This window comes from Anopheles gambiae, chromosome 3 (genome assembly GCF_943734735.2).
Source record: "Anopheles gambiae chromosome 3, idAnoGambNW_F1_1, whole genome shotgun sequence".
NCBI classification, from domain to species: domain Eukaryota; kingdom Metazoa; phylum Arthropoda; class Insecta; order Diptera; family Culicidae; genus Anopheles; species Anopheles gambiae.
Genome location: NC_064602.1, coordinates 66,773,512 through 66,798,019, shown reverse-complemented (window position 1 = coordinate 66,798,019; position 24,508 = coordinate 66,773,512). Strand labels below are relative to the sequence as shown.

At 43.2% G+C, this 24,508-nt stretch overlaps 2 protein-coding genes across 6 annotated transcripts in view; one reads left to right on the top strand and one right to left on the bottom strand.

The window, feature by feature from the left end:
- The window catches only part of LOC133392869 (zinc finger protein jing homolog), an 87,729-nt gene that overhangs the window by 25,622 nt on the left and 37,599 nt on the right, over positions 1-24,508 (bottom strand). The gene's annotated exons all lie outside the window — the stretch shown is intronic.
- Positions 17,249-23,979, top strand: LOC133392870 (uncharacterized). 3 transcript variants are annotated; one of them, XR_009765859.1, is made up of 4 exons: positions 17,249-18,893; positions 18,977-19,284; positions 19,411-23,787; positions 23,854-23,979. XR_009765859.1 is itself a non-coding variant. In XM_061655202.1 (4 exons), exons 1-4 carry the CDS (start codon positions 18,255-18,257, stop codon positions 19,590-19,592), a joined length of 1,044 nt encoding a protein of 347 aa, XP_061511186.1. In that variant the 5' UTR covers positions 17,249-18,254; the 3' UTR covers positions 19,593-23,979. The 3 variants fall into 3 exon arrangements, 2 of the variants coding, with proteins under 2 accessions (XP_061511186.1, XP_061511185.1); XM_061655202.1 differs by having other exon boundaries at positions 17,249-18,417; positions 18,503-18,893; positions 19,411-23,979; XM_061655201.1 differs by having other exon boundaries at positions 19,411-23,979.

Sequence of the window (24,508 nt, the reverse complement as noted above, 5' to 3'; positions counted from 1 at the left end):
AATTCGTAATAAAAACATACATTCTCAAAATTAAATTAAAACCTACTATTGGTCCTTTAAATTTGAAACACTTTACATAATGTGAGCACATCATTTTTCTCGAAACAAAATCGAAAGTAAAAGTAACAAAAATGGGGAAACAACAAAAAACCCTCAAAATAGTGTTGATAGTCAAAATCAACAGTTCCGCTCGAACGGTTCGGATCACTTCATTTCCTGCCTAGCAACAAATACGCTCCACACCCTTTTCTTCTTTCGCTTCCTAAGATTGAGGGAGGGTGGGGATGGGGGCTTTTTTTGGACTCACTCCTCGCATCACCCCGAACGACAACCTATTAGCACCTCTTCAGGACGCGAGCAAGCTAAACTCGCATGTAAAAAATCGCTCAACCTACGCCTCACCGCCTAGAGCCATAATAGAGCACGCTGCGCTAAACGCCCATTCGTAGTAACTCGCGACACAGACCCAAGCTCCGACACAGTGGGACTCTAACCAACTGAGAAACATGCTTAGATTTTTTTTGCTGCTTTCCTTCCTTTAACCCATTGCAACCCAACTTGACACCCATGCGGTGGTTCGGCCGGGTTCGCTTCGAGTTTCACCTTCCACCATCGTGTGCCTTGCTCTCAGGGCGATGCAGCTCAACGATTTGGCCGCCCCAACCACCTATCCCCTGAAGCCACCGGTAGCCCTGCCCGGGAAGGTTTCACTTCAAATGCAAGTCTCCTCAGGCATGATGTATCCGTCGTGTAGGTTGGTTGCTGCAGTGTTCAATTCTGTGCCACACACAGCTTTAATGCTTGTCGGTGTGTGTGAGTGTTTTTTTTTTGCGTGATTGAGTTTCCATTGGTATCTGTGTCTGCATCGTGTGTGCAAACGGCAGCAGCAGCAGCAGTGTCGTCGTTGTGGTGCGTCGTCCATCCGGATATGCAGTGTAGATGTCTGGTTGTGTCCATTTTGTTAGCAGTAAGCCCGGCACAAGGTTAACACTGTCCCGCGGTTGTGTTTTTTGCTGTTGCTTTTTTACTGCTCACTGCCCTGTGTTGTTGTGCTACCTTCAACATAGGGATGAGGAAACACACAGACACACACACACACAGATCGAATGGATGAACAAACGAACGGAACACACAACAAATGCAGCCCCCGCGCTTCGATGGTGCCGAGTCTGCATCTTCATGCTAGAGAAGATGTAGTTAAGCTGCAATGCTCTAAGGTGGGGTTGCTGCTGTCCATGGTTTCTTTTTCAGGTATCTTTTCAGACGACGCTTTCGGGGCAGCAGCAGAGAGCATTGGGATGGGAGAAGCACGGCACGAAGCAGAGAGCCCAGAAGAATAGGTTACTGCTGCTGCACACGTACCGAGGCGAACCGCATTCTAACTGCAAATGCACCGGAGAAGGACGTACCGTTTGACATGGCCAGGAGACGACCGTCACCGGGCGAGGTGGTATGAGTCACGTTACACGAGTCGAGTTTTAAGTGTGGTTGTTGAAACATTTTATTAGAAAATTACAGTTACAACAATAAATTTTAACCGTTTAGCACATTAGTAGAATGCGTTAAATGGAAATATCTGTGAAAATTGATATCTACGAATTGGGTTAACATTACAGGGGTTTCCGAGTCAATTTTGAATGCTAACAACATTTTTCATTGTTTGCGAGATGTTTTTCGACAGCTGTCAAATGTTGTATTTGCATCACAATGATTTACAGGGGTTTCCAAGTCACTTTCGAAAGTAAACATTGTTAATCGCCGCGCGCAACATGTTAATCCACATCAATCTGATGTTCCATCATAATATTTTTTATATTTCATCAGCATGATTTTCAACACGTCGCAAGGTGGATTGAGTTTGACAGTTCTTTATTATCAGTTGAAAATCATGTGTTGAAACTGAAATTTCATGTTGTAGCAAATACACCATTTGACAGCTGTTGAAAAACATATTGGATGCGGCGAATAATGATGTGCACATTCGAAAGTGACTTGGAAAACTCTGTATAAGTTCTTCCAGATGATTTTCAACACGTTTCAAGCTGGATTGAGTTTGACAGTTCTTTGTTGAAAATCATGTGTTGAAACTGAAATTTCATTTTGTAGCAAATACACCATTTGACAGCTGTTGAAAAACATCTTGGATGTGGTGAATAATGATGTGCACATTCGAAAGTGACTTGAAAACCCCTTTAAAGATTTTAACTATAGTAAAGCGTTATGGTTGACACAAGAAATATTTAAACAAACATCATTACAACATCAAAATTCATTATTTGAATTTCAAAAAAAGATTGTTTGTTTCAAATAATTGTAAAAAGTAATTTAAATGATACAAGGAGTTTGTAGTTGAAGTCATACCTTCATACCAAAGCAAATTCCAAATATTCCGAAAAAATCCACTGGATAAGATTAGCTCATATTTTCACTACATCACAAGTAATTACTGTAGGGAAATGCTACTAACTACTCAAAACAACATTTCACAATAGAAAAAAGATACACACTATGTTTAGATTCATAAGCTAACCGGTTACCCAGTAGTATATTGATGCAGCTGTAAATAACAGATTTAGTCATGTATTGGCCAAAGCATCTACCTTTCTCTTCAAAGCTTTCTGAAAACAATAATGTCAATTTCAATTGGTTCCAAAACACTTGTATAATTTTTTCCCTACCCCTTGAACTGTTAGACCAGGTAAACCGCTGTTAGAACAGGTTGGTCAATTTGCTTCCAGGAAAGTGAACTATTTGCAGGTGCTTCTTTTGCTCTGTTGGCACATGCATACCTACTTACAGCTTCGACTACGTGCTTTAACGCAAAAACACGGTACAGCACACGCAGGAGAGACGACAACGCCGTGGTTCTTATCTACATGTCGTTTTGTGGTTGGTACATTAGTGAGTAAACACATCGCTCCTGTAAGCTGGAGGGCTAGGGGTTCACATAATTCATTCCAAGAAATTAATCTCAACATCGCCGCCATTAGTCAGTAGTGGCAGGCAGCGTGGGAATATCTTTTACAGCGAGAAGGAAAAAAACCCGTTGGACAAACGATTTTATGCATTTGAGCATATGGGGGTTGGGAGATGCAGGTTGGTAAGAAGGTTGCAGTTGAGTATTCCAATGACGACAACAGCACGCCCTAACACACACCAAACACAACTCGTGCTATTTTATTTTTGTTTCACTTTACAAAATGCACAACATTTCCTTCTGCTGCTGCCGGCTGCTCTCTTATCGGGTTCGGCGCCTACACGGTAAGGAGTGGAGGATCCATGGAGCCTCCACCATTACGCACCCCCTCCGTAAGGAACACCACCCCACATACAAACGCATCCAGCGATAATGTAGGCCACAGCAAACGTAGTACGAGAGAAAGACCTCTGGGACATGAGCTGAGAGAACCGAAGTAATAAGCATAAGAATGTGTGTTGTTTGGTTATCGGCGGTGTAAACCAGCAGCCACGGTCTTCCTCTTCCCCACACCTCCATCCCATCACGGGGGGAGGTGGCCAATGAACAAAGCACATCATTCATGTGTCAAAACGCGTAAGGTCTTAATCTCTTTCTCTCTCGTCTCGTACGGAGGCGCACTTGGTCGCGACATATCGACACGGTGGGGCCGGTTCTTGGCCGTGTACTGAACCAAGGGCGCTCCAGCAATCTTCGCTTATCGGGTTTCGTGGCAACTCTTTCCCAACCCGTGCTCCTTCCTCCCTCTCAGTTGTTGTGGGGAGTTGTTTGTGTATTGGTTCTATTTGTTCTTGCTTTTACACTTTTCTTCTGTTTGCGCACCTGATTGGGAGTTTTAAATGTATGTGCGACTATTAGTGGTCGTCTATTCCTATCACCCATCGATCATCTGGAATCGATTTGAAGCTGAATTGGCAAAACAAAAACGAGCCCCTAAAAAGATTGATTGTGCTTTGCTGGAGTAAATGATGGACGAGTCTCAGCGCGTTTATTTCCTTTACCTTCAACAACTCACGCCCTAAAAACTATAATTGAAACTTTCTTGGAAAATTCCCCCAGTCTGACATTCAAAGCCCTTTCCCTTCCTACTCTCTGTCCAGTGCCAAACATAATGACAGGTTCTCTTTTCTTCAATATTCTTTCCACACTTTTCTGCCCTCGACGTAAAGTTATTCCATCAAGCACACCAACACCCATACGTACAAACAATCATGCTTAAAAACGCACATGTTAATGTGTGCAGTATCTTGGGTATGTTGAGGAAAAAATTATAAAAATAATCCACCCCATGCGTATACTATTTAGACAGTAAAGGGGCGCTGTGGCGCGAACAGAAGAGAAATAATCGATCACACACACACGCACACGCAGTACGCAGTTTTTTCACTACGCTCACACACACGCGCAACTTCCCATTTTGGCGCTCAATGCAGAGAGAGCGGGAGAGAAAAAAGATTTTTTGTCTTCTCATCTGTATCAAAATTCCTCCAACATTTTTCTCTCGTTTACCCCATTCTTCCACCCTGCTGAGGGGGTTTTTCGAGCGTTCAACCCCTATACTACACACCGAGAAACGTCTGCCTTTGGTACACTAGTATGCGTGTGTGTGTATGTGTGCGACGATTACACACGTTAACGCGCGACGTTTCCATGGCAACACACCACGACCGCGCGCACCGCTGCATACTACTACACTTCCGCATGATTTTTTTGCTATTCGAAGGCTCTTTCCAACCCCTACGAGGGGGATAAAAAAAACCACCCCATCAACGAGAGAATGAGACCGAGAGGGCGAGAGAACTTTACACAAACACTCTCTCTGTCGCGCGCGCGTTCGAAGTCAAAAGTTCGATGCACTTGCTGCGTGATTCCATCCTCTTCCCTCCTCCACCTAACAACATCAACCACCACCAGCCCCCCCCAACAGAACGAAAGAGAGGCAGCGATTGTGTTGTTCTGCGGTACGCGCGCAGTCTGACAGTTTTCCCTTTCGCACGCACGCTGTTATGCTGCGTCTGTAGCGGCATCTCTCGGATCAGCGTTTTATAGCGTGCTCTCGCTCTCTCTCGCACTTTGGTGCGGCGGGCGTGTTACTCTCGCTCTCTCTTCTTCATGTTTATTATTAAACAACAACAGGAGGAGAAAAAAACATGTTCAACCGCATCGTGCACCAGTCCAATACCGGGCCATATCGTCCTCAACTTCCCCCATGTACAGCTCCCCACCCCTCCCCTCTGCGATGCAACGAATGCAGGTACGAAAACAGAACGGAAAAGAAGAAAACGTTTTACGGCGCGACAGACACATACACACACAGACACACGCAACATACGACGACCTCCACCTCCCGCGGGTGGACTGGCTGGCTGGCTGGCTGGCTCTTGCCGTTTAATATTATTCGACGTGCCCGGAAAGATTGCATGCTGCCATGCGATTAACGAGGGACGTTTGGTGGTGCGTTTGATGGATGCACTTGGAGCAGATGATAAAGATATGTAAAGCAATAATTATGCTAATGCTTTAGAAGATCAAAACATACCAAAGATCGGTGCGGAAAGTGAATGTTATTAAATTAAACTAGAAAAAATCTACACATATTAAATAAGAATGATTTATGCGTGGAATGAGGGACTAAGAAGTAATATAAAATGAAACAATAAGAAATATACGCTCGATAAAAACAAACTTAGCAAAGAAATTAAAAAAACGTGCAATGCGCAATATTTATGCGCGAAAAAACTAATAAATATTAAAATAATATTCATAAGAATAATCATAACAAAAACATAAACTCGATACCACCGATAGAACATTCCAGCATCGACCGAACGAACATGAGGAAGCAGCAACTAATGCTTATTTAATGTGTGCATCTAAGTGAATGCACTTCTTTCAGCTGGTGTGTTTTTATATGTTCGTTAATAAAACCACGACGTGTGCAAGATGTGCAGCACGACATCAAAGGGACGATTATATAAAGCATTGGAGGGAAAGAGAGGGGAGGGGCTTTGCCTCGCTGCAACGCCTCCCACAGCCTGTCTCTATGATGCAATAGTACGCCTGCTGGGAGAGAGAGAGTAGGGGGTCTTTGGATCTATTCAGTTTTTTTTTTTTTGCAAAACTGTTAGTACGGACGCCTAAAATTAAATCATCTCCATATTGCTGTTTATCACGAATATTTCCCTAGACTACTCTTATTATCTTATTCACGCTTAAGGAAGTAAATCAAAACGTTAATAGTTGAGGTTTTTGCTGGATTCTGCTATTTAACGGCAGCGAAAAACGACAAGGAAATGGAAGGTACGTAAAACCTAACTCTAATAATTACCTCCGGGCGGCGGTAACTACTACAGTTTGGTGCACAAAAAAGGTTGATGTTAATCGTTTTCGATACAAGCCACCACTACAACCACCGCCGCATCACCAGCAACAAACCCGTGGTGCACACATTCAAGGTTTGGAGCTGCAAAAATGCAACACACCGACCGACGTACACCACCGATACCACCGAAGGAGATGTGAACAGAGCTAACAAACAAATCCAGTGGGTTGCAATCTGAAACAACAGACAAAGAACTACCACCTCTCCTCCGCCTTGCACCCCCACAATCTTTCCCGATCCCGGCAGCGGTGGGGCGGTGAGATGAAGCTTGAGAGCGAAAAAAAAACCGCAAATCACGTTCTTCACAACGAGTAAAGGGACGACACACAAACACACAAACAAAAAAGTGCATCGGCCGATATTATGTCGGCGGCAAAGGCGCTCGTTTGAGGTCTGGGGTTGGCGGTGCGTCTGTGTGCGAGGGTGTGTGGTTGCACGCATGACGTATCTTGAGACGTTTTTCAGCTCAAATCTGTTCCTTTTGGCTTTATTTTGTTTTGTTCAGATAAGTGAACGAAAAAGAAAAGAGAAATATCATGATTAGATTGTGGTTTGGTGGGTGATTTGGTTCTTTTTTTTGTTTGTTTCCACCACACTGAGGTTTACCGCAGAAGTAAAGAGAAGACTAGATGTCTTCATTCCAACACAGGAGGACGCCTTTCACTTCGGTACTAGCAATGCAAGCAAAGACGTGAAATAATGCATCCAGATAGTAATTTAAACATTAACTACCCTTGCTTAGTTCAGCTTTGAGGTCGTCTCGCGCATAATTGCAGATTTTATCTGCTGAACAATGGAGTTGAGGAGTTTCACTGTACAGAGCACACAACCCACAGACACAGTAATCGTTTCCGATAATCTTGATAGGAAGCTCAATTTGTCGCACTCTGTGTTCTCTCTGTCCGTGGTAGTTACATCAGACGGTGCTGCGCGGTGAGCATATGATAAGGGAGTTTGTTTGTCAATCGAAGCGTAATGAGCGTCAATGACGACAAGCGTTGTAAAAGTGCTTAAGAACGATGGAGTGGATAAGTAAGTAAATAAGATTCTTACACTATTTCAAGCAGCATTTAGTAGCACGGGCAAAGTATTGCCATTTTGGTAGATGAGCTCACCTGCAAAAAGAGAAAAGATAAAATATTCAATTAGTAACATAAATACATTAAAAAGGAAAACATGTGCAGTAAAGTGCAATATACCGGAAATGGGACACCGCACCAAGGTGAATATATAATTTATTGCAAACCGAAACCAGTGTTCTGAGCAACAAAAACCGCTTCAAACCTGCACCACCTTGTGAGGCCATTGAATTCGTTTTGTTCTTGCACCATATAAAAAAGTTTACTCCCGCGTTTGTCAGACGACGGAAATGGGTTACAGATCCCTCCATCCCTCCTTCTACAAGGAAATGGCGTGTGTGTGTGTGTGAGTGCAAAAGCGCAAATGGGTCACAACGCACGTATATGGAAACTTGCAAAAATTAAGTTGAAATGGCAACAACCGGTACCACAATAACAATGCAAAAACCAACGGATTTATAACTAATTCGTGTGGGATGGTAGGGAAGTTGGAACTAAAGTTGAGACAGACTGTAGAAATAAAAATGTAAAAATGATAAAAATCCTTTCTAAAAGGACGTTTGCACCACAAATCATTATCTAAACTTCAGTACACTACTAATTTATAAAAAAAAAAAGATCACTCGGCCCATAGAAGCTTTATTCAAATATAATAAACATTTACAGCAAACCCGCCCGGGTGGCACTCATTATAACATGCGCGATGATTATTGACCATGAGAGATTTCAGCGTCATTAATTTTGCACATAAATTATACACATCTACCAATTCGGACGGGTTTTGGGGGCAATGGTGATCTTTTTTTTTTCTGTTTCCACTATCATCATATCCATCCAACGGATATGTCTTATGGCTTAGAATCTCTAAAAGACAAAAACCTGTTCTTTCGCTAACCAGTTCACCACTGACACACTGCTACAGGACGACGTCAAGAAGGTGGAAATGCATCACAGAGTGCGAGCGAGACAGAAAGAGAACATCAATAAAGGGGTAAGGGGTAGACAAAATCTGGCTTAAATCAAAGAAACGATTAAAAAAAGGGAACAATAAACCCAAGAAAGAGAAACGCGCCGAGATTTCAGGAATACATTATTCAAACGAGATCTGTGTTTTATAGTCCTCTCGCGATCATAATCGAAACGACCCAGAACAATGGAGAAAGGTTGTTCTTTTATGGCTGTTTTTTTTTTGTTTTTGTTCAAACTAGTTAAGAACAAACCCCCCGCAAGCACAAACAGAGGAAGGTATTTAATGCTTGATGAAGTGATAAGTAGATTTACGACATTTAAATAAAAATTGATCAGCACGCTGTAGATGTGCTCATCTGTCAAACTTAAGGATCGTGCTGTAAAGCGAGAGAAGTGATAAATTGATTGAAAATGAAACAAACAGATCGAGCTTCGGATTTATGACAGCTTTAGCAGCATGGTAGCTAAATTCACACTTCAAAAATACACACACACAAATTGAGGTAGTTTTATACGACATAGCTATATTTAATCGGAGGGTAATAAGCAACAAAATGAAGATTTTTCCTTCCCATGCAATGCCGTTGCCTAATCGCCTCGAATGCATCCACCAAAAACAGGCCATGATTTAAGCAAAATAAAACAAAGCACACCAACACACAAACTTCTGCCAGACAGTTGTGGCAACATTTTTTTTTTATCCGCTCATGGACCGAACCCAAGAACGCCTGGGAAAAGTGGGGACACAACCGAACACTCCGGCGGCGGAAAGAGAGCTATGCATGTAACGCGGCGCGCTAAAATAAAACAAAAACCCGCAGACAGGCAAACGCAGCAGGCGGCGAGACGGTGGGTGACGCGCAGCGCTGGTGGAGACGAATCCGGACGGCAGAGGTCGACAGCGAACACACCGAAACACACAATGTCAATGTCCTTCGCGCACTGCAATCGGTGTGTTGTTGCGCGTGGTTCTTCTCCTTGCTATCCTTCTCTCCCAAAAAAAAAACCCAGGCAATTCGCCAGGGGAAGAGTAGCAGTGAGAGATTTCGAGACCAGACAAGGTCCGCTCTGGGAGACCGACTGTTGTTGGGTGGGGTTGGGGAGACCGTGCCGCGAAATGCGGCACACACAAAATCTCGGATCGAAGTAGCCGCCGTTGTCTCGCGATGCGCGATAATACGCGAACGCCGCTCGCGCCGCGTGGTAGTACACACGCCGATGGAGAGATGATTATGGAGCGCGCGCACACAGCCACACACACACACACACGGGGGTATGACCGTGGCCCCAAAAATCGGAAGCAAAGGGTAGTAAAGGGGAAGGATGAGACAGAATGGCGCAACAAAAAAAGGCAAACTACCCCCACACACACAACACACAAAAAAACCCTCTCGATAAACGCAATTATCTGTTCCTTTTTGCCTTCGGTTGGGTTCGGTCCGATGCTCACAGTCGAGCGGCGGCGGCGTTCGTAATCTCAACCACTGTCCGAAGCAAAAATAATACATACGCAACCGCCATCGGTCGCATCCCCCAGAGCAAGACTGAAGCGGAAATTGATCTCCCTCGTCGTTGTAGTCGTTTGTCGTGATTGGGGGGCGCTCTCTTAAAACAAAGCGCCACCACACACTACCAAGGTAAGTACACTCCATCGCCCGATAGAACACAACTCACGTAGGCCGCCGGAACGTTTCGTAGTAAACATTATTACTCCCGCCCGTTTATATCGCTTGGTAGTGGCGTTCGAGTGTGGCCAACACGCACACCACACCTGTTCCCAGACAGGCATACACACACACACACGCACACCGCGAGCGATAGAAGAGTTTAGAGGACTCTCGGCTCGGCTCATGTGTGTGCCGCCGGCCGCGTATTCTCCTCGCTCGGTCCTCAAATCGATGCGTGCGGCCGTGGTGCGGCGTTCAATGATGTCGATTCATATCATGATCATGCCCGGAATCCGTCGAGGGAACACACTCTCTCTCTCTCTCTCTCTCTCTCTCTCTCTCTCTCTCTCTCTCTCATCCGTGTTTGACATCACACACGCGCGCGTACGAATGCACGCGGAACGGATTACTAACTTCCCACTTGTGTCAGAAGAGCTTAGCTGTCACAGGCAGGGGCGAGAACGCATTGCTTCATCGCTGTCACTTTGCTTCACAAAATGCGAAGAAAGTGATTCTAATGCTACAGCAAGAATTTATATTTCTTTAGAAAAATGTTCCACAAAAATGGCAATAAATCAAGCAATGATTTAGGATAATGGCTCTGATTTTGGCCGCCATAATTGATGGTCATTTTTATCGAAATTGTCAGAAGGGGAGAAGAAATGAAGGTTTGTATATGATGGACCATGCACGAAACTAACATGACAGAATCAAACCTTACCAAAAAGACCATAAAAATTAACCATCTTTATCAGTTGCTATCGCAATGTCGCCACATGATAACACTATAGAAGTATCGTAGTACAAACTAACTATGAAGAATATTGCGAATGGAAAGAATAACTATCACGTTTTTAAAAACATTATTATTTTCACTTTTTTCTACATTTCTAGAATTTCTTTTCTAATGTTGCATCTTCATTAAAACGCTCTCTTCAAAAATCTAATGCAATTTTATGCCAACCAAAAAGAATTGATGTGGAGCGATGGCTACATCCATGAATTAACCTTCCCACAAACCAATCCGTACATGCCAGATCGAAGAGAAATTTAAATTAAATCGAATCAATCGCAAATGAATTACAAATAAACTTCGCTTTCCGTTTCTGCTGACCAAACCGACGGACGAAAACAGTCTAAAACCCATAGGAGCCTCCTCTTACGGAGGTTTGGTTTAAATCGACCGAAAGCAAATGGCAGCAGCTGCTGGTACTCCCTCTCCTGCTGGCTATTCGGCAACTTCGCGCGCTCTAGCCGGAAGAGATTTAAAGCTATTTAAATCTCACGCGAGTTAAGGTAAATAAACATAGCGGCGGGTACGCAGCGTGGACGAGGGCAGCAAAACACAGCTATCATCATCATCGCTCTCCAACGATTTTTCTCCAACAAAACACACACCGCGTGCTTGTGGCTGCTCGCCAGAGACAGGTCAGATCTCTGCTCCATTCCAAGGTGTGTGCGCGCAACCCATAGGGGGATAGAAACCAGATACATGAACAGCGGGCGTGTACGGCTAGAGAGATAGAGAGAGAGAAATTTCAAACGACGGCCCTCTAACCTGTCCGGACCACAAGATACGGGGGGTTACATAGAGATACCAGAGGCAGCAGGCAGTTTGTGTCGACGACGATGGATGATGACGATTTCGCAACGTCCAAACGCGTACCACACACATAAACTCTCTTGGTCGTTGTTTTTTTTTTTTTTGTACACATCCGTACAGCGCATACCACCACAACCACCACACCACCATTACTTATCGATGGTTCACACGGATTAAATATAACGCCCGAGAAGGTCAACAACCTTCCTTGGCCTCGTCTCCGCTCGGCGAACGTTGATGGTCAAGTAAAATGAGCAAGTACGAGCAACACCAACAGCAAAAAAAAGTAGGTTGAACGGTTCACGCTGAGGGATCTCCCATAGGATGGTTCCCTTTTTTGTTTGTGCGCGCCAATAACAGACAAAAACACATTTCATTCAAGCAACTAGCCTAGTAAGCATGATGGTGTGTTTGTGTGTGTAAATAGAATTATTTCCAAAATAGAGAAAAATAGTGAAGCCGGCAGCAGCAGCACCCACATGACAGCGACACGGTCCCCTGGTGTCGAAACTAAAAGTGTTGCGAAATTAACGCAGCAACAGCAATCGGCAAGCACCACCATCACGCCGCCCCGTCACCCCTTTGCCGGGTGGCAGGAAGAGGGATGAGGGATGGAAGAGGGACCGCTCACGCGTAGACTACAAGACACAACGCGCCAAAACGGGCCATTCCGGCACACGAAAAGGAAAAAGGAAGCAAAGGCGCACTTTGCGCACCGTTAGCACGGAGAAGAGATCAACAAACTTTTCGCATTTTCGCGACAAGACAACGCAGACAGAGTGAGAGAAAGAAAAAAACGTTTAGAATATACGAGAAAAAAAGAGATAGCGGTTTACTGGCATGGAAGAGCGAGGGGTGCAAAATACCACCCAAAAACACACACGAAAAAACTCGAACGTTTGAAGTTTTTGGATAGCAACATTCCACTCAGGCACATTCCTCTTCTATGACTGCTATGCTGCAATGACAGAACCGAACATACACACATATCGAATGGAAATGTCAAACGGTGATTCTAAACCGACGCTGCGTTTATGAGCTAAGATTAGAGTCTGTAGCAGTTGGGGTTAGAGTTGACGGATGATTTGCAAAATGGGTTTTTCTTCTTTAGGGAAAACGTGAAAGTATTACAAACATAAAATACAAAACTTTATTTGTCGTCGTTTCAAACAGATGCCAAAATGATGTTTTTATTAGACATTATGGTTAGGAAAGATGAAAATACATCGAGCAAAAAAACTGAAAAGATACATGTTCTCAAAATCGGTTTTTTACGAATCTCTTTCTATCCGATAAGTTGCCGACCGTAAACACACAGTTTTTTACCCAAAAAGTTGTGATTACAGTTTAAAGAGCTATCCCATCACTATCAGGACCAGGACAGGAGAGTCACTCCCTACAACAGCGAGAAAGAGAGCGAGAGAGGGCTGTCGGGCACGTTTTACGAACGAGCGGAAATCGTCTTTTCCCGGAAATCGCTTTGACATCCGGTCGTTTATGTCGTTGTCGTTTTTTTATTCTTTTATTTCGAAAATGTGTACAGCATGCTCATGTTGTGTTCCGGATTCATTTCCCTCCACCCAAAAGCTACCCCTTTTTTCGCATAACAAGCGCTTGTTTCAAAGGGGCCTGGGCCAAAAAAGACACAATCGAGCCCCCCACGCCCCGCCGCCTGTACTACAGAACACTCCCCGGGCGAAAATCGGCAAACGATGATAACCTCCCGAACAGTGTGGTGCCCCCCATGGGGGAGAGTGTGTGTTTTTGCGCATGTCGCCATCAGCTTTTTACCGCGTTTTGTCATTATTTTATGCAATACCGGTGGTGGTGGTGGTTGCTTTTGTCTCCCTTTCTCCCACCCTCCCGAGTACGGTGGTGAGGATGGTGTTGATTTTCCGGCAAAGAGCCTCCCGTCTTTGCTACCTCCGCCTGCGATTGCCGCCTACCCACCCCAGGGAGAAGAAGCAGGATGGGAATTTAAAACCTTGTCAACACATCACCGATGCATTGGTTCGGTATTGGAATGTTCACTCTACTAAAAGAGAGACAGAGAGTGAGAGAGAGACTACCACGCAAACAATGAGACCCCAAATTTTGAGTGATTCAGGCCGAGGGGTATGAGGAAGCTTGAGGAAGCAAGGAGAAACGCGCTGCGGTGAGAGCGCGCTTTGCTTTTTGAGTGCGCTTGTCACTAACACAAAACGAACCCAGCGTATTGGAACAAGCCGTGTGTGATTGTGTGCGTGCGTCGACGGCTATTTCAGCTGGAGAACTCGTTTTTTATTTGCACCCAATATTTTCCGGTCAGTCTGTCTCATTCTTACTACCACATTTGACTTCATACAAAGTGGCAAAGTTTGACGTTTCGAATGTTGATGTTTTTAATCTCCTTGATTCTGCGTGATAAAGTGTACAAAAACTTGTTATAGTGAAGTGTATTAATGTGTTTAGTGTTACTTCGACGTGCACAGTTAATTTAAATATGAAAAGTGTTGGAAAACAAAGTGTTGTAGTGATATTTATGCCTGTTTGTACCTCGGCCAAAGAGGTAAACATCATGTTAACAAAGTCAACAAAAAGGTAAATAACAACAACATGCATCGAGGCATATGCTCTTTTTACAAATGTAAAAGAATTATGCCATATGCAAATATTATGTTAGATTTGTGAAAAAAGTGTTTTTACTATTATTTACCCGAGTTATTCCATTTCCCTCCCCCGCCTATCCACTTGTGTACCGGTAAAATTATAAAAATCGTGGCATATCGTTGTACATATAATGTGTTTTATGTTTATATAGTTTAATATGCGGCTAGCTAATTTCGCTGCCGTGGTTAGTATACCGGACATGCAGATTATGGGGTTGCGGACGCCAAACGAAATCCGGGATGCAGCAATAACTGGGATCGCACGTGTACATCTTGGCTTGTACGTCGTGGCTTTGTGATGAGCGGGTCGATCCGAACTTACCGGGTCAGAGTCATCCGTAAGTGACCAGTAGTCGTTCGGGTCGACCCGAAAGATACAAGTAGGTAAAGTAGGCCCAAGCACCGGGTCGGAAATGCTTATACTTTTACGTACCTACTGATTACTGCAACCATGGTTCGGGATCGATTCCGTGAGACTCCGGATCGTATCGTAAAATTAATCGTCAAGTATAGCTGAACCCATGAGAGCAGTAAAGGACAGTTAACACTTTTGTTAGAAACCCGGTTATGAATGCCCGCCTGGCTGGAGGAATTCAAGCGAGACCACCATACAATGCATGCATAAATTATATTATGACATAACATAAACGATAAAATTTTATTATGAGCGTGATTACTAGTTAAGGCCCGGGAAAATCTACCGGATGTCCTCAAATTTCGAATTATTTTCAAATTCTACACGTTCAGTTGCAACAACCATAACTCAAACACCTATTTGTTCTTATGCGTTACACCACAAATGTGTTAACCTTGTAACTTCCTGGACAGTTCTTACTGTACTTTGGAGAACCGTTAAATATCGATGAGGCTACTTTTGAGCCAAGTCACGCAATTTTGTAATTTTCGAACTGATACGTTCCATGCCTCTGTTGACACAAATGTATAATTTTTTTATTATTATTTTTTAGTTATCGGTGTCATTTTTTGGGAAGCATAGCTAAGTAGTAACCTCAACAACGTGTTCATTTTTTCAATTTTTTTTTTCAATTTTTTAATTATTATTTTTTAGTTATCGGCGTGATTTTTTGGAAAGCATAGCTAAGTAGTAACCTTAACAACGTGTTCATTGAATAACGTATTGATGTGCAGTGGATTAAAAAATTAGGGAGCCGCTAATACATATACAACATGTTTAGATCCAATCCCAATTGCGTACTTAAAAACATACAATTTTCGAAATGCTCACTTTTGCTTCAATCCATTTTTTGTTTTTTTTGTGCCCATAAATGTAAGATTGAACTATAAAAATATGATATCGCACATGGTTCGAATTCCAATTATACTCTTTTTTCGACTTATGTTTCATACATTAGATAATAAGTAATAGATGCATAGAACATTTTCAATGTAAATTTTCCCGGTCTTAAATATCAAAAAGGTCAGCCGTCAAAATTTTACGTTATTATCCTCAAACTGGTTTTGAAGTATTGAATGGAATTGGTATTTGTGTATGAGACAAATGTTGTTGTTGCGCCAAATATCAAATTTCAACAGTGAACATATCCCCTCATATAACCATTCCAATAGTGTAGTTCTAATATTCACTGTTATACCCTTTCCAGATCAATTAACTAAATTCGCGTTTACTTGCAAACTACTTTATTTACTCTTGCCGCCCCACATTTTTCAGATGTTGCTTCTAATTTGTCGTGTCCTTAATTATGGTGGTTGTTCTTAATCAACACCATAGTACGGTGATAGCATCGTATGGTAGATATCGTCATAACTTTTGATAGATACAATCAGAATCTTTTCAGCCCTCTTGGGCACGCTACAGTAAGCATAGTTTCATTGTGGATTTTCTGCAGTTGATGCTGATCCGGCTAAATGCAGTGCGCACGGTTGTCTCACCTAACGTGCAGTATGTTGCAGCCATGTTGCGCAATGAACCATCTCTCCCTTTAGTGCTTTGTTTCGGAAGGACATCCTGAAATAAGTAGTTCTTCCCGCCCGCGAGCAAATCGTTACAAATTCAATTTTATCTTTCTAGCCATCAACATCCGCCGCTTTCTGGCTCGGAATGCAAGGCTTTTTAGCATGTGGCCGCTTAAGGTCTCTCGGCTACATCCGCCTCTTATTGTCATGCGTTTTCCTGGTCCCGACTCAACCAATATTGCGGAGTAGTAGATTTGGGGCAGTCCCGTGGTACGTGGTCATCAACTCGAACGACTCATTAACATGTCCGTCATGGGTTCAAGCCCAGAATGTCCGTTATTAGCCAAGCCCTTAGCTAAGATTGAATATCCGGCTACGTGGTAATGAATTAAGTCTCGAAAGCCTGTATAGGCCGGCATGTCCGCATAGGACGTTACGCCAAGTAGAAGAAGATTTGAGGGAGTGTACATGTTCGACGTCCTGGGTATAGCAACCCGTTTTACAGGATATTCTGTACCACACTTATCTGCCGATGACGACGGTGTATGTAGTATTCGAGGTGCTTAAGCACCAATAATGAGTATGGTTGGCTTTATTAATGATTGAATGAATTGGAATTACAACCATTTCCCAATTAAGCTATTTTGGATAGTTTTCAAACAGGTTTTTTAATATTGCCTTGAATATCTTGATTAATAATGGGAAGGGGTATAAGATGGGACACGTTATCATCAGGTGGCTAACTTGCAACTTTAATTTAAATCATTATATCCAATACCATGTGTTTTCAAATCGGTTTGTGTAAACAAAAAATCTAAGTAACCATTGCCCTCATTACCCGGGAACTGGCAGTGTGGCATGGAGCAAGTCCTTTCGCAGCAACGCGCGTTGCTAAGAGAGCTCTGCTCTCACCGCATTCTCTCTCTCGCTGAATGTTTACTCTCACGTCATTGTGGCGATTTTCGATTTTATATATAGTGAGATTACAATCTAAATTAATAATTTAATTAATTAATTAATTAATTAAGCCTGTCTCGTGGTACAGTCAACTCGTACGACTTAACAACATGCTCGTCATGGGTTCAAGCCCCAAATAGACCGTGCCGCCATACGTAACACTGACTATCCTGCTATGGGGGGTTATCCAAAAGTCACTGAAAGCCAACACGACAAATGGTACAGCCAGGCCTTGATCGACACCGGTTGTTGAGTCAAAAGAAAAAAAAAATAGTTCGATCTGGACCAGTCATATGGTTAACTTTTAATAAATAATTTGAAATTTAACAAACCCTGTTTTCCATACAAACGCATGCTTTTAAATTGAACTGTCAACCAAGTATCAAGTGTTCAATTAAAAAGCATGCCAACGAATAAGCGTTGAACTATAGTCAGAATTCAATAGTTTGTATCAGAATACCGGTTTTTTTTTTTAATTTCACAAAAATCTCATGGCCTGCCGAGAAAAATTTCATTTTTTTGTATGGAAAAACGTGCCGACTAAAAAGCACATACTCAATAGTTGGCATGGAATCGAAGTTCAACCAATGAGTTCAGATTGTTCTGTTAATTTGTTCTTTTGATCAAATAGCCATTGCCCAAGAGAAATGTAATAATAATTTTCTTTACCTGTGTATCTGCATAATGGTGTTGCTAAAAATCAAAGTATTACCCTGGTTTATACAAGGATTCAATGGGTAAATATCTAAACATTACACCTGCTAGTGTTTATCCTGTTACATAAGTACCTTAAAATAAAGGTACTAAATAGTCCGTTACATAAGAAAATAGAAAATCCTATCTCTTTTCTGTCTTATAAAAACCCGCGCAATTTTTGTTTGTGTCAATACGATTCGGGCAGTCGTTTCACTCGGTGTTGTTATGCGTGCTCTGTACAGTTATAAATTTTGTGCAATACTGTTATAATACAAGTGCAGAATAATACAAGTGTATATTTTAAATATTCAACGTGCCGTGAATTTCACTCAATCACGACAATGTCGGCCAAAGACAAGCGCAAGTCAGGATCCACGTATAGATCCATAGAAGCCAATAATAAAAAGCTTGATGCTGAATTGTTTGGAGAGAGTAGTGAAGCTGGGCCAAGTAATATTCAGACAGCTACGTCAAATGTAGAGTTCAGTGAACACCCGCATTGTGGTAAGTGCAAAAATAAAAATTTTAATTAGTGACCAATGCAAATTAAACACATTTATAATACTTTTTTTTTATTTATTCATTGCAGAGAACCATCCTTGTCCATTTGATGAATACATCTTGCAAGAAGAATACGTCAGTGATTGGGTTACTATCGATGCATTCGACGATATGGAAGTATATGAAGAGGTCAACGAAGATTACGATGAAGCTGAGGAAACTATACACAGTACACAAGAGTCTCAACACGAAGAGGAACCATTTGATGAGCTTATTCGAAATTGGGCATTAAAAACATACCAAACACATCAAGCGCTAAATGGACTATTAGAAATTTTACGTAAAAAAACGGACTACCAACTGCCGAAAGATGCTCGCACGTTGCTTAAGACAAGGCAATGTGGAAAAGAAACGTACCCTATAGCAGGGGGAGAATTTTGGTTCCCTGGGGTACGATCGGTTCTCAAGGATCACTTTCGGTAAGAAAGCAATAGTCTTAAATACGATGGTAAATTTTTACTAATATTATATGTTTTATTTTCTGTATTTTGTATCTTTACAGCGATGTACCACCAAGAGTCAGCAAATTTTCGTTGAACTTTTCGATTGATGGACTTCCACTGCACAAGAGCACTCGAAAACAGTTTTGGCCCATATTAATGAGCATTCAAGAAATGCCGGAAGTTCCAGTATTGATGGTTGGCAACTTTTTTGGTGAATCGAAACCAAAGAGTGTTGAGGAATATCTGCGTCCGCTAGTCGACGAGCTAAATGGGTTGATGGATAATGGCATTGTAATAGCCAATAAGCCAATCGAAATACACGTTAGAGCTTTCATCGCGGACTCACCAGCACGAGCATTCATAAAAGGTAAATTATAAAAATCTTCTTAAATTTAATGATACATTTGCTTTCTCTTCTATTGAAAAAACGTAGGCTTTTGAAACTTATTTACTTATGAGGTGTATTAATACATATTTTTAAATATTCCTACAGGTTCAGTTTACTTCAACCACACACATGGTTGCCAAAAATGTACGGTGCAAGGAAAATATCACAGCGCACACCGAGTTACATGTTTCCCGGGAATGGATCATCCAGCAAGAACGCATGAAGATTTCGTCCAATCAAATTACGGAGCACATCATCGGGAAAAAAACGCCTCTCATGGATCTTAAGAACTTTGACATCATAAAGCAGATTATTATAGCAGATCGTTTGCACCTCTTTGACTACGGCGTAACAAGAACAATGCTGAAAGGATGGAAATCAGGCAAATTAGGAGGGGGTGCCAAGTGGTCTGAAGACACAATAAGCAAGATTGATGCTTTGCTGAAGGAGGTGGAACTTCCTTTAGAGTTTCATCGCAAACTCCGTTCTGTTGAAGACATTGGATTGTGGAAAGCTAGTGAGTTCCAAATGTTTCTACATTACGCGAGTTTTATCGTTTTGAAGGATGTATTAACAGATGTACAGTATGACCATTTTATGAAATATTACTGTGCGGTAACATTGTTATCATCCGAAGTGTATAAGAATGATTGGCTTGAGGCGAAATGCTTGCTAAAAGAGTTCGTTTTAGACTATGGTGTTATCTACGGGGAACATTGCATCACCAGCAATATACATAGTTTGTTGCATGTGTATGATGATGTAGACAAATTCGGCCCGCTTTACACCATTTCATCTTATCCCTTTGAAAGTAAGCTCCAGCATGTTAAGAACTGTCTTCGAAACGGTCATAAGGTTTTGGTGCAGGCTGCAAATAGGATATCGGAGCAAAAACCAAGTACTGCGTCATCAAATAGAACAAATCTCTCTTTTCCATTTTTGAAAACCAAAACTAATGGAGTAGCATTGCACATAAATCCACAATTAACTCTTTCTCCTGGTTTTCAGTCCAATTGGTTTTTGACTCATGATAACTACATAGTTAAATATTGTAGCGCAGAACAAAAAGATTCAACTATAATAATTAATGGAAGAGCATTCAATTATTTAACGGAAACCCGCTCGTACTATATTTCACCTTTTATGAAGGATATATATGAAGAAGATTCATGTAACCTTCGTACCGATGAAATGGTATTTTTACCCAGGGATATAAAGTGTAAATTAGTAGCTATTAAAACAGGTAATAGCAGTTTAGTGTTTGTTCCATTTCTTAGAACATTAACTAATTAGAGGTAAAATGTAATTTAAACTATTTTTTAGAAATAAAATCGAGCATATGTATTTGATTGGAAGTTAAAGTTCGTGTTTTATTTTCGGCCTTTTTTATTCACATGTTAATACTATGTACTAACGATGTTCATTTTATCACTGTCTTAGAATCATAAATATTTGAAAATCGATATGTTTATGTTGCATGAAACAAAATAGAAAAAAAAGGTTTTGGTAAACGTTTCATTACATATAATTATCACAACCTGAGTTATCACAAAAATATTCCTTCTTGTAGTTCTAAAATACGTTTACCCTTATATTTCCCGATCACAGTATTTTTTTTTAATTTTCACGTTCGATAAAACATAACTAAACAGAAAAACATTAAATAAATATCATAGCATATTAACATTTTTCGTTATTCTATTCCAATTTGATCTCATTTGGTAATAATAAAGTATATACACGTGTTTAAAAAAAAGCAATACATCTCTCATCGCCTAGTATGACATACACTCTTTCGCTCGTCTTTCATATTAATGCGTTCATGTGCATGCTTAAGTTTACGCTTAAAAAAATCATGTACATAATTCATGTCCACTTCGATTCCCAAATGGTTAGTGGCGACAGCTTTCATAAGCCGCAATACATTAATGTATCGTTCGAAAGGAATTTTTGTTCCAGCCGAACCGTCCCAGCTGCACGTAGCAAAGAATTTTTTTTCAAATAAAATATTTATAGCCTGGTGTAGCCTATTGTTAGCATCTTGACGGTCGATCTCAGAATCAATTTTGTGTAAATAAGAATAGAAAAAAATTCATCAGCTCCTAATCTTTGTTCAACGTCATCGAACTCTTGAAGGCTCGATACAACAGTGAGTTGAAAGGCCTGATTATTTCTACGCGTTCCTTGCATTGGTTGTACGATGGAAAGTATGTCCATCGTATAAACCAAAATTTGTGCGTTACGAGCATCCAACCTAATGAGCGTATTCCGGCAGCGCACGCAACAATTATGTCCATGGCACTCGGAGGGCAATGGCATACTTGGGGAATCCAAACTCCCTGCAACTGTGTCACGCAAAAGCACAGCTGAAGCCAACGGTTGCTGTCGCCCGACAATACCAGTCAGTTCTGATTGTGCAGCAGACACCGTCGGCTCGTTCTCGTTAAAACAAGCCGATGTGTTTTGCAATTGTGAATCAGCCGCATCAACACTCATATCATCTGACACGAGTGAGTCGAGCAGCTGTGCCACAACTGCATCATCACCACCGGAAGCCGCCGCTTGCAACGACGAATGGGCAGTTGAGCTCGGCTGCAGCTCCCCGATGCGCCGAGCGATTCCGGGCGATCGAGCCGCAACAGCAACACGACCACCAGCAGCCGCTTGCACCGTTGAACGTGCAGCCGAACTCGGCAGTTGTCCATCGTTGCGCCGAGCGATTCCGGGCGGCCGTGCCCCAACAGCAACACCACCACCAGAAGCCGCTTGCACCGTTGAACGTGCAGCCGAACTCGGCTGTTGTCCGTCGTTGCGTCGAGCGATACCGGGTGGCCGTGTCACACTAGCAACTCCACCACCGGAAGCCGCTTGCAACGACGAATGGACAGCTGAACTCGGCTGTTGTCCGTCGATGAGTCGAACGGTACCGTGTGGCCGTGTCACAACAGCAACACCACCACCGGAAGCCGCTTGCACCGTTGAACATCTAGCTGAGTTCGGCTGTTGTCCGTCGTTGCGCCGAGCGATTCCGGGCGGCCGTGCCCCAACAGCAACGCCACCACCAGAAGCCGCTTGCACCGTTGAACATCTAGCTGAGTTCGGCTGTAGTCCGTCGTTGCGCCGAGCGATACCGGGTGGCTGTGTCACACTAGCAACACCACCACCAGAAACCGCTTGCACTGTTGAACGTGCAGCTGAACTCGGCTGTTGTCCGTCGATGCGCCGAACGGTACCGGGCGGCCGTGCACCAACAACAACACTTTCACCGGCAGCCGCTTGCAACGACGAATAGGCAGCTGAACTCGGCTGCAGATCACCGATGTGTCGAGCGATTCCGGGCGGCCGTGCCCCAACAGCAACGCCACCACCAGAAGCCGCTTGCACCGTTGAACATGCAGCTGAACTCGGCTGTTGTCCGTCGATGCGTCGAACGGTACCGGGCGGCCGTGCACCAACAACAACACTTCCACCGGCAGCCGCTTGCAACGACGAATAGGCAGCTGAACTCGGCTGCAGATCACCGATGTGTCGAGCGATTCCGGGCGGCCGTGCCCCAACAGCAACGCCACCACCAGAAGCCGCTTGCACCGTTGAACATGCAGCTGAACTCGGCTGTTGTCCGTCGATGCGTCGAACGGTACCGGGCGGCCGTGCACCAACAACAACACTTCCACCGGCAGCCGCTTGCAACGACGAATAGGCAGCTGAACTCGGCTGCAGATCACCGATGTGTCGAGCGATTCCGGGCGGCCGTGCCCCAACAGCAACGCCACCACCAGAAGCCGCTTGCACCGTTGAACGTGCAGCTGAACTCGGCTGTTGTCCGTCGATGCGTCGAACGGTACCGGGCGGCCGCATCAAAGTAGCAACACGACCACCAGCAGCCGCTTGCACTGTTGAACGTGCAGCTGAACTCGGCTGAAGTCCGTCGTTGCGTCGAGCGATACCGGGTGGACGTGTCACAGTAGCAACGCCACCACCAGAAACCGCTTGCATCGGCGAATAGACAACTGAACTCGGCTGCTGGTCCCCAATGCGTCGAACAGTTCCGGACGGCAGTGTCACAACAGTAACACCACCACCAGCAGCTACTTGCAACGGCGAATATGCTACTGAAGTCGGTTGCTGCTCACCAAGGCGTCGGACGATTTCAAACGGCAGTGTCACAACCGTATCACAACCACCAGCAGTCGCTTGCACCGTTGGACTTGCAGCCGTACTCGGCTGTTGTCCATCGTTGCGTTGCTCTGTTCCGGTTGGCCGTGTCACAAGAGCAACACTACCACCGAATGCAGCCGACACCGTTGATGAAGCAGATGCCGTGGCTAGTTGTCCCTCTTCAAAACGCGTAACTGCTCGCACATCTATACAAGCCGGGATCCGGCCTAAACAAAACAACAGTTCATCCCGGTTTCCTTTAACTAGACGCGCTTCGTTCCCCGGTGAAGACATGATGTTTTTGCTGCACATAAACACAAAAAGGTATTAATTTTATGGTTGTTTAACTTTTTATCACAATAACTTACACTTTCTATCTTTTTATTTCAGTAATACCCTGTAAACTGTAACATATATCGATTTATAACACTGTCCTAATGCTGTTGTAAACGTTTTGAAGCCGGTTTTGTGAATGATGCGCTGTCAGCCTAATAAAAAATGGATGTGTAAAAATGACACGCACACTATTACCTTAGCATGCGGCTCGAAAGAACACGAACACATTGACAACTGCAGAGCTCACCGTGCGTTGCGGGTGGGGTGGGGGAGGGCTCGCGTGAGTGGGTAACTTATTGGTCGAAGAGACACTGTATTTCGACAGCGTCACTCAAATCACTCAAAAAATACACTCATTTTGCCGGACGGGTACTACCGGCTATGATGGAGGCGGGTTAAAGGGCTGTGAAATGATTCCGGTCGTTCCCTTTTTTTCATTGACACTATTCCACATTCAGGACATTCGATTTTCCCCGAAACTGTGTGTCTATCGGAAAGGAAAAGGTCATTTACCTGACAAGCGAGCGGAAAAAGCGATGGGCATTAACAGACGTCACAATTTGTTCGTTTTTTTGGATCGTAGAGTAAAATGTGGAGTAAAAATCAGATATTTTGAACTAATTTTACTGTTTTACTATATTTTTATAAATAACTCAAATGCAAAAATAGTTAAAATAGCAATTTTGACCGATTAAAAATCCCTTTTTCG

Excerpts from the sequence above, each read along its gene's own strand:
- LOC133392870 (XM_061655201.1), top strand. The coding sequence starts at position 19,435 with ATGGTTGCCAAAAATGTACGGTGCAAGGAAAATATCACAGCGCACACC.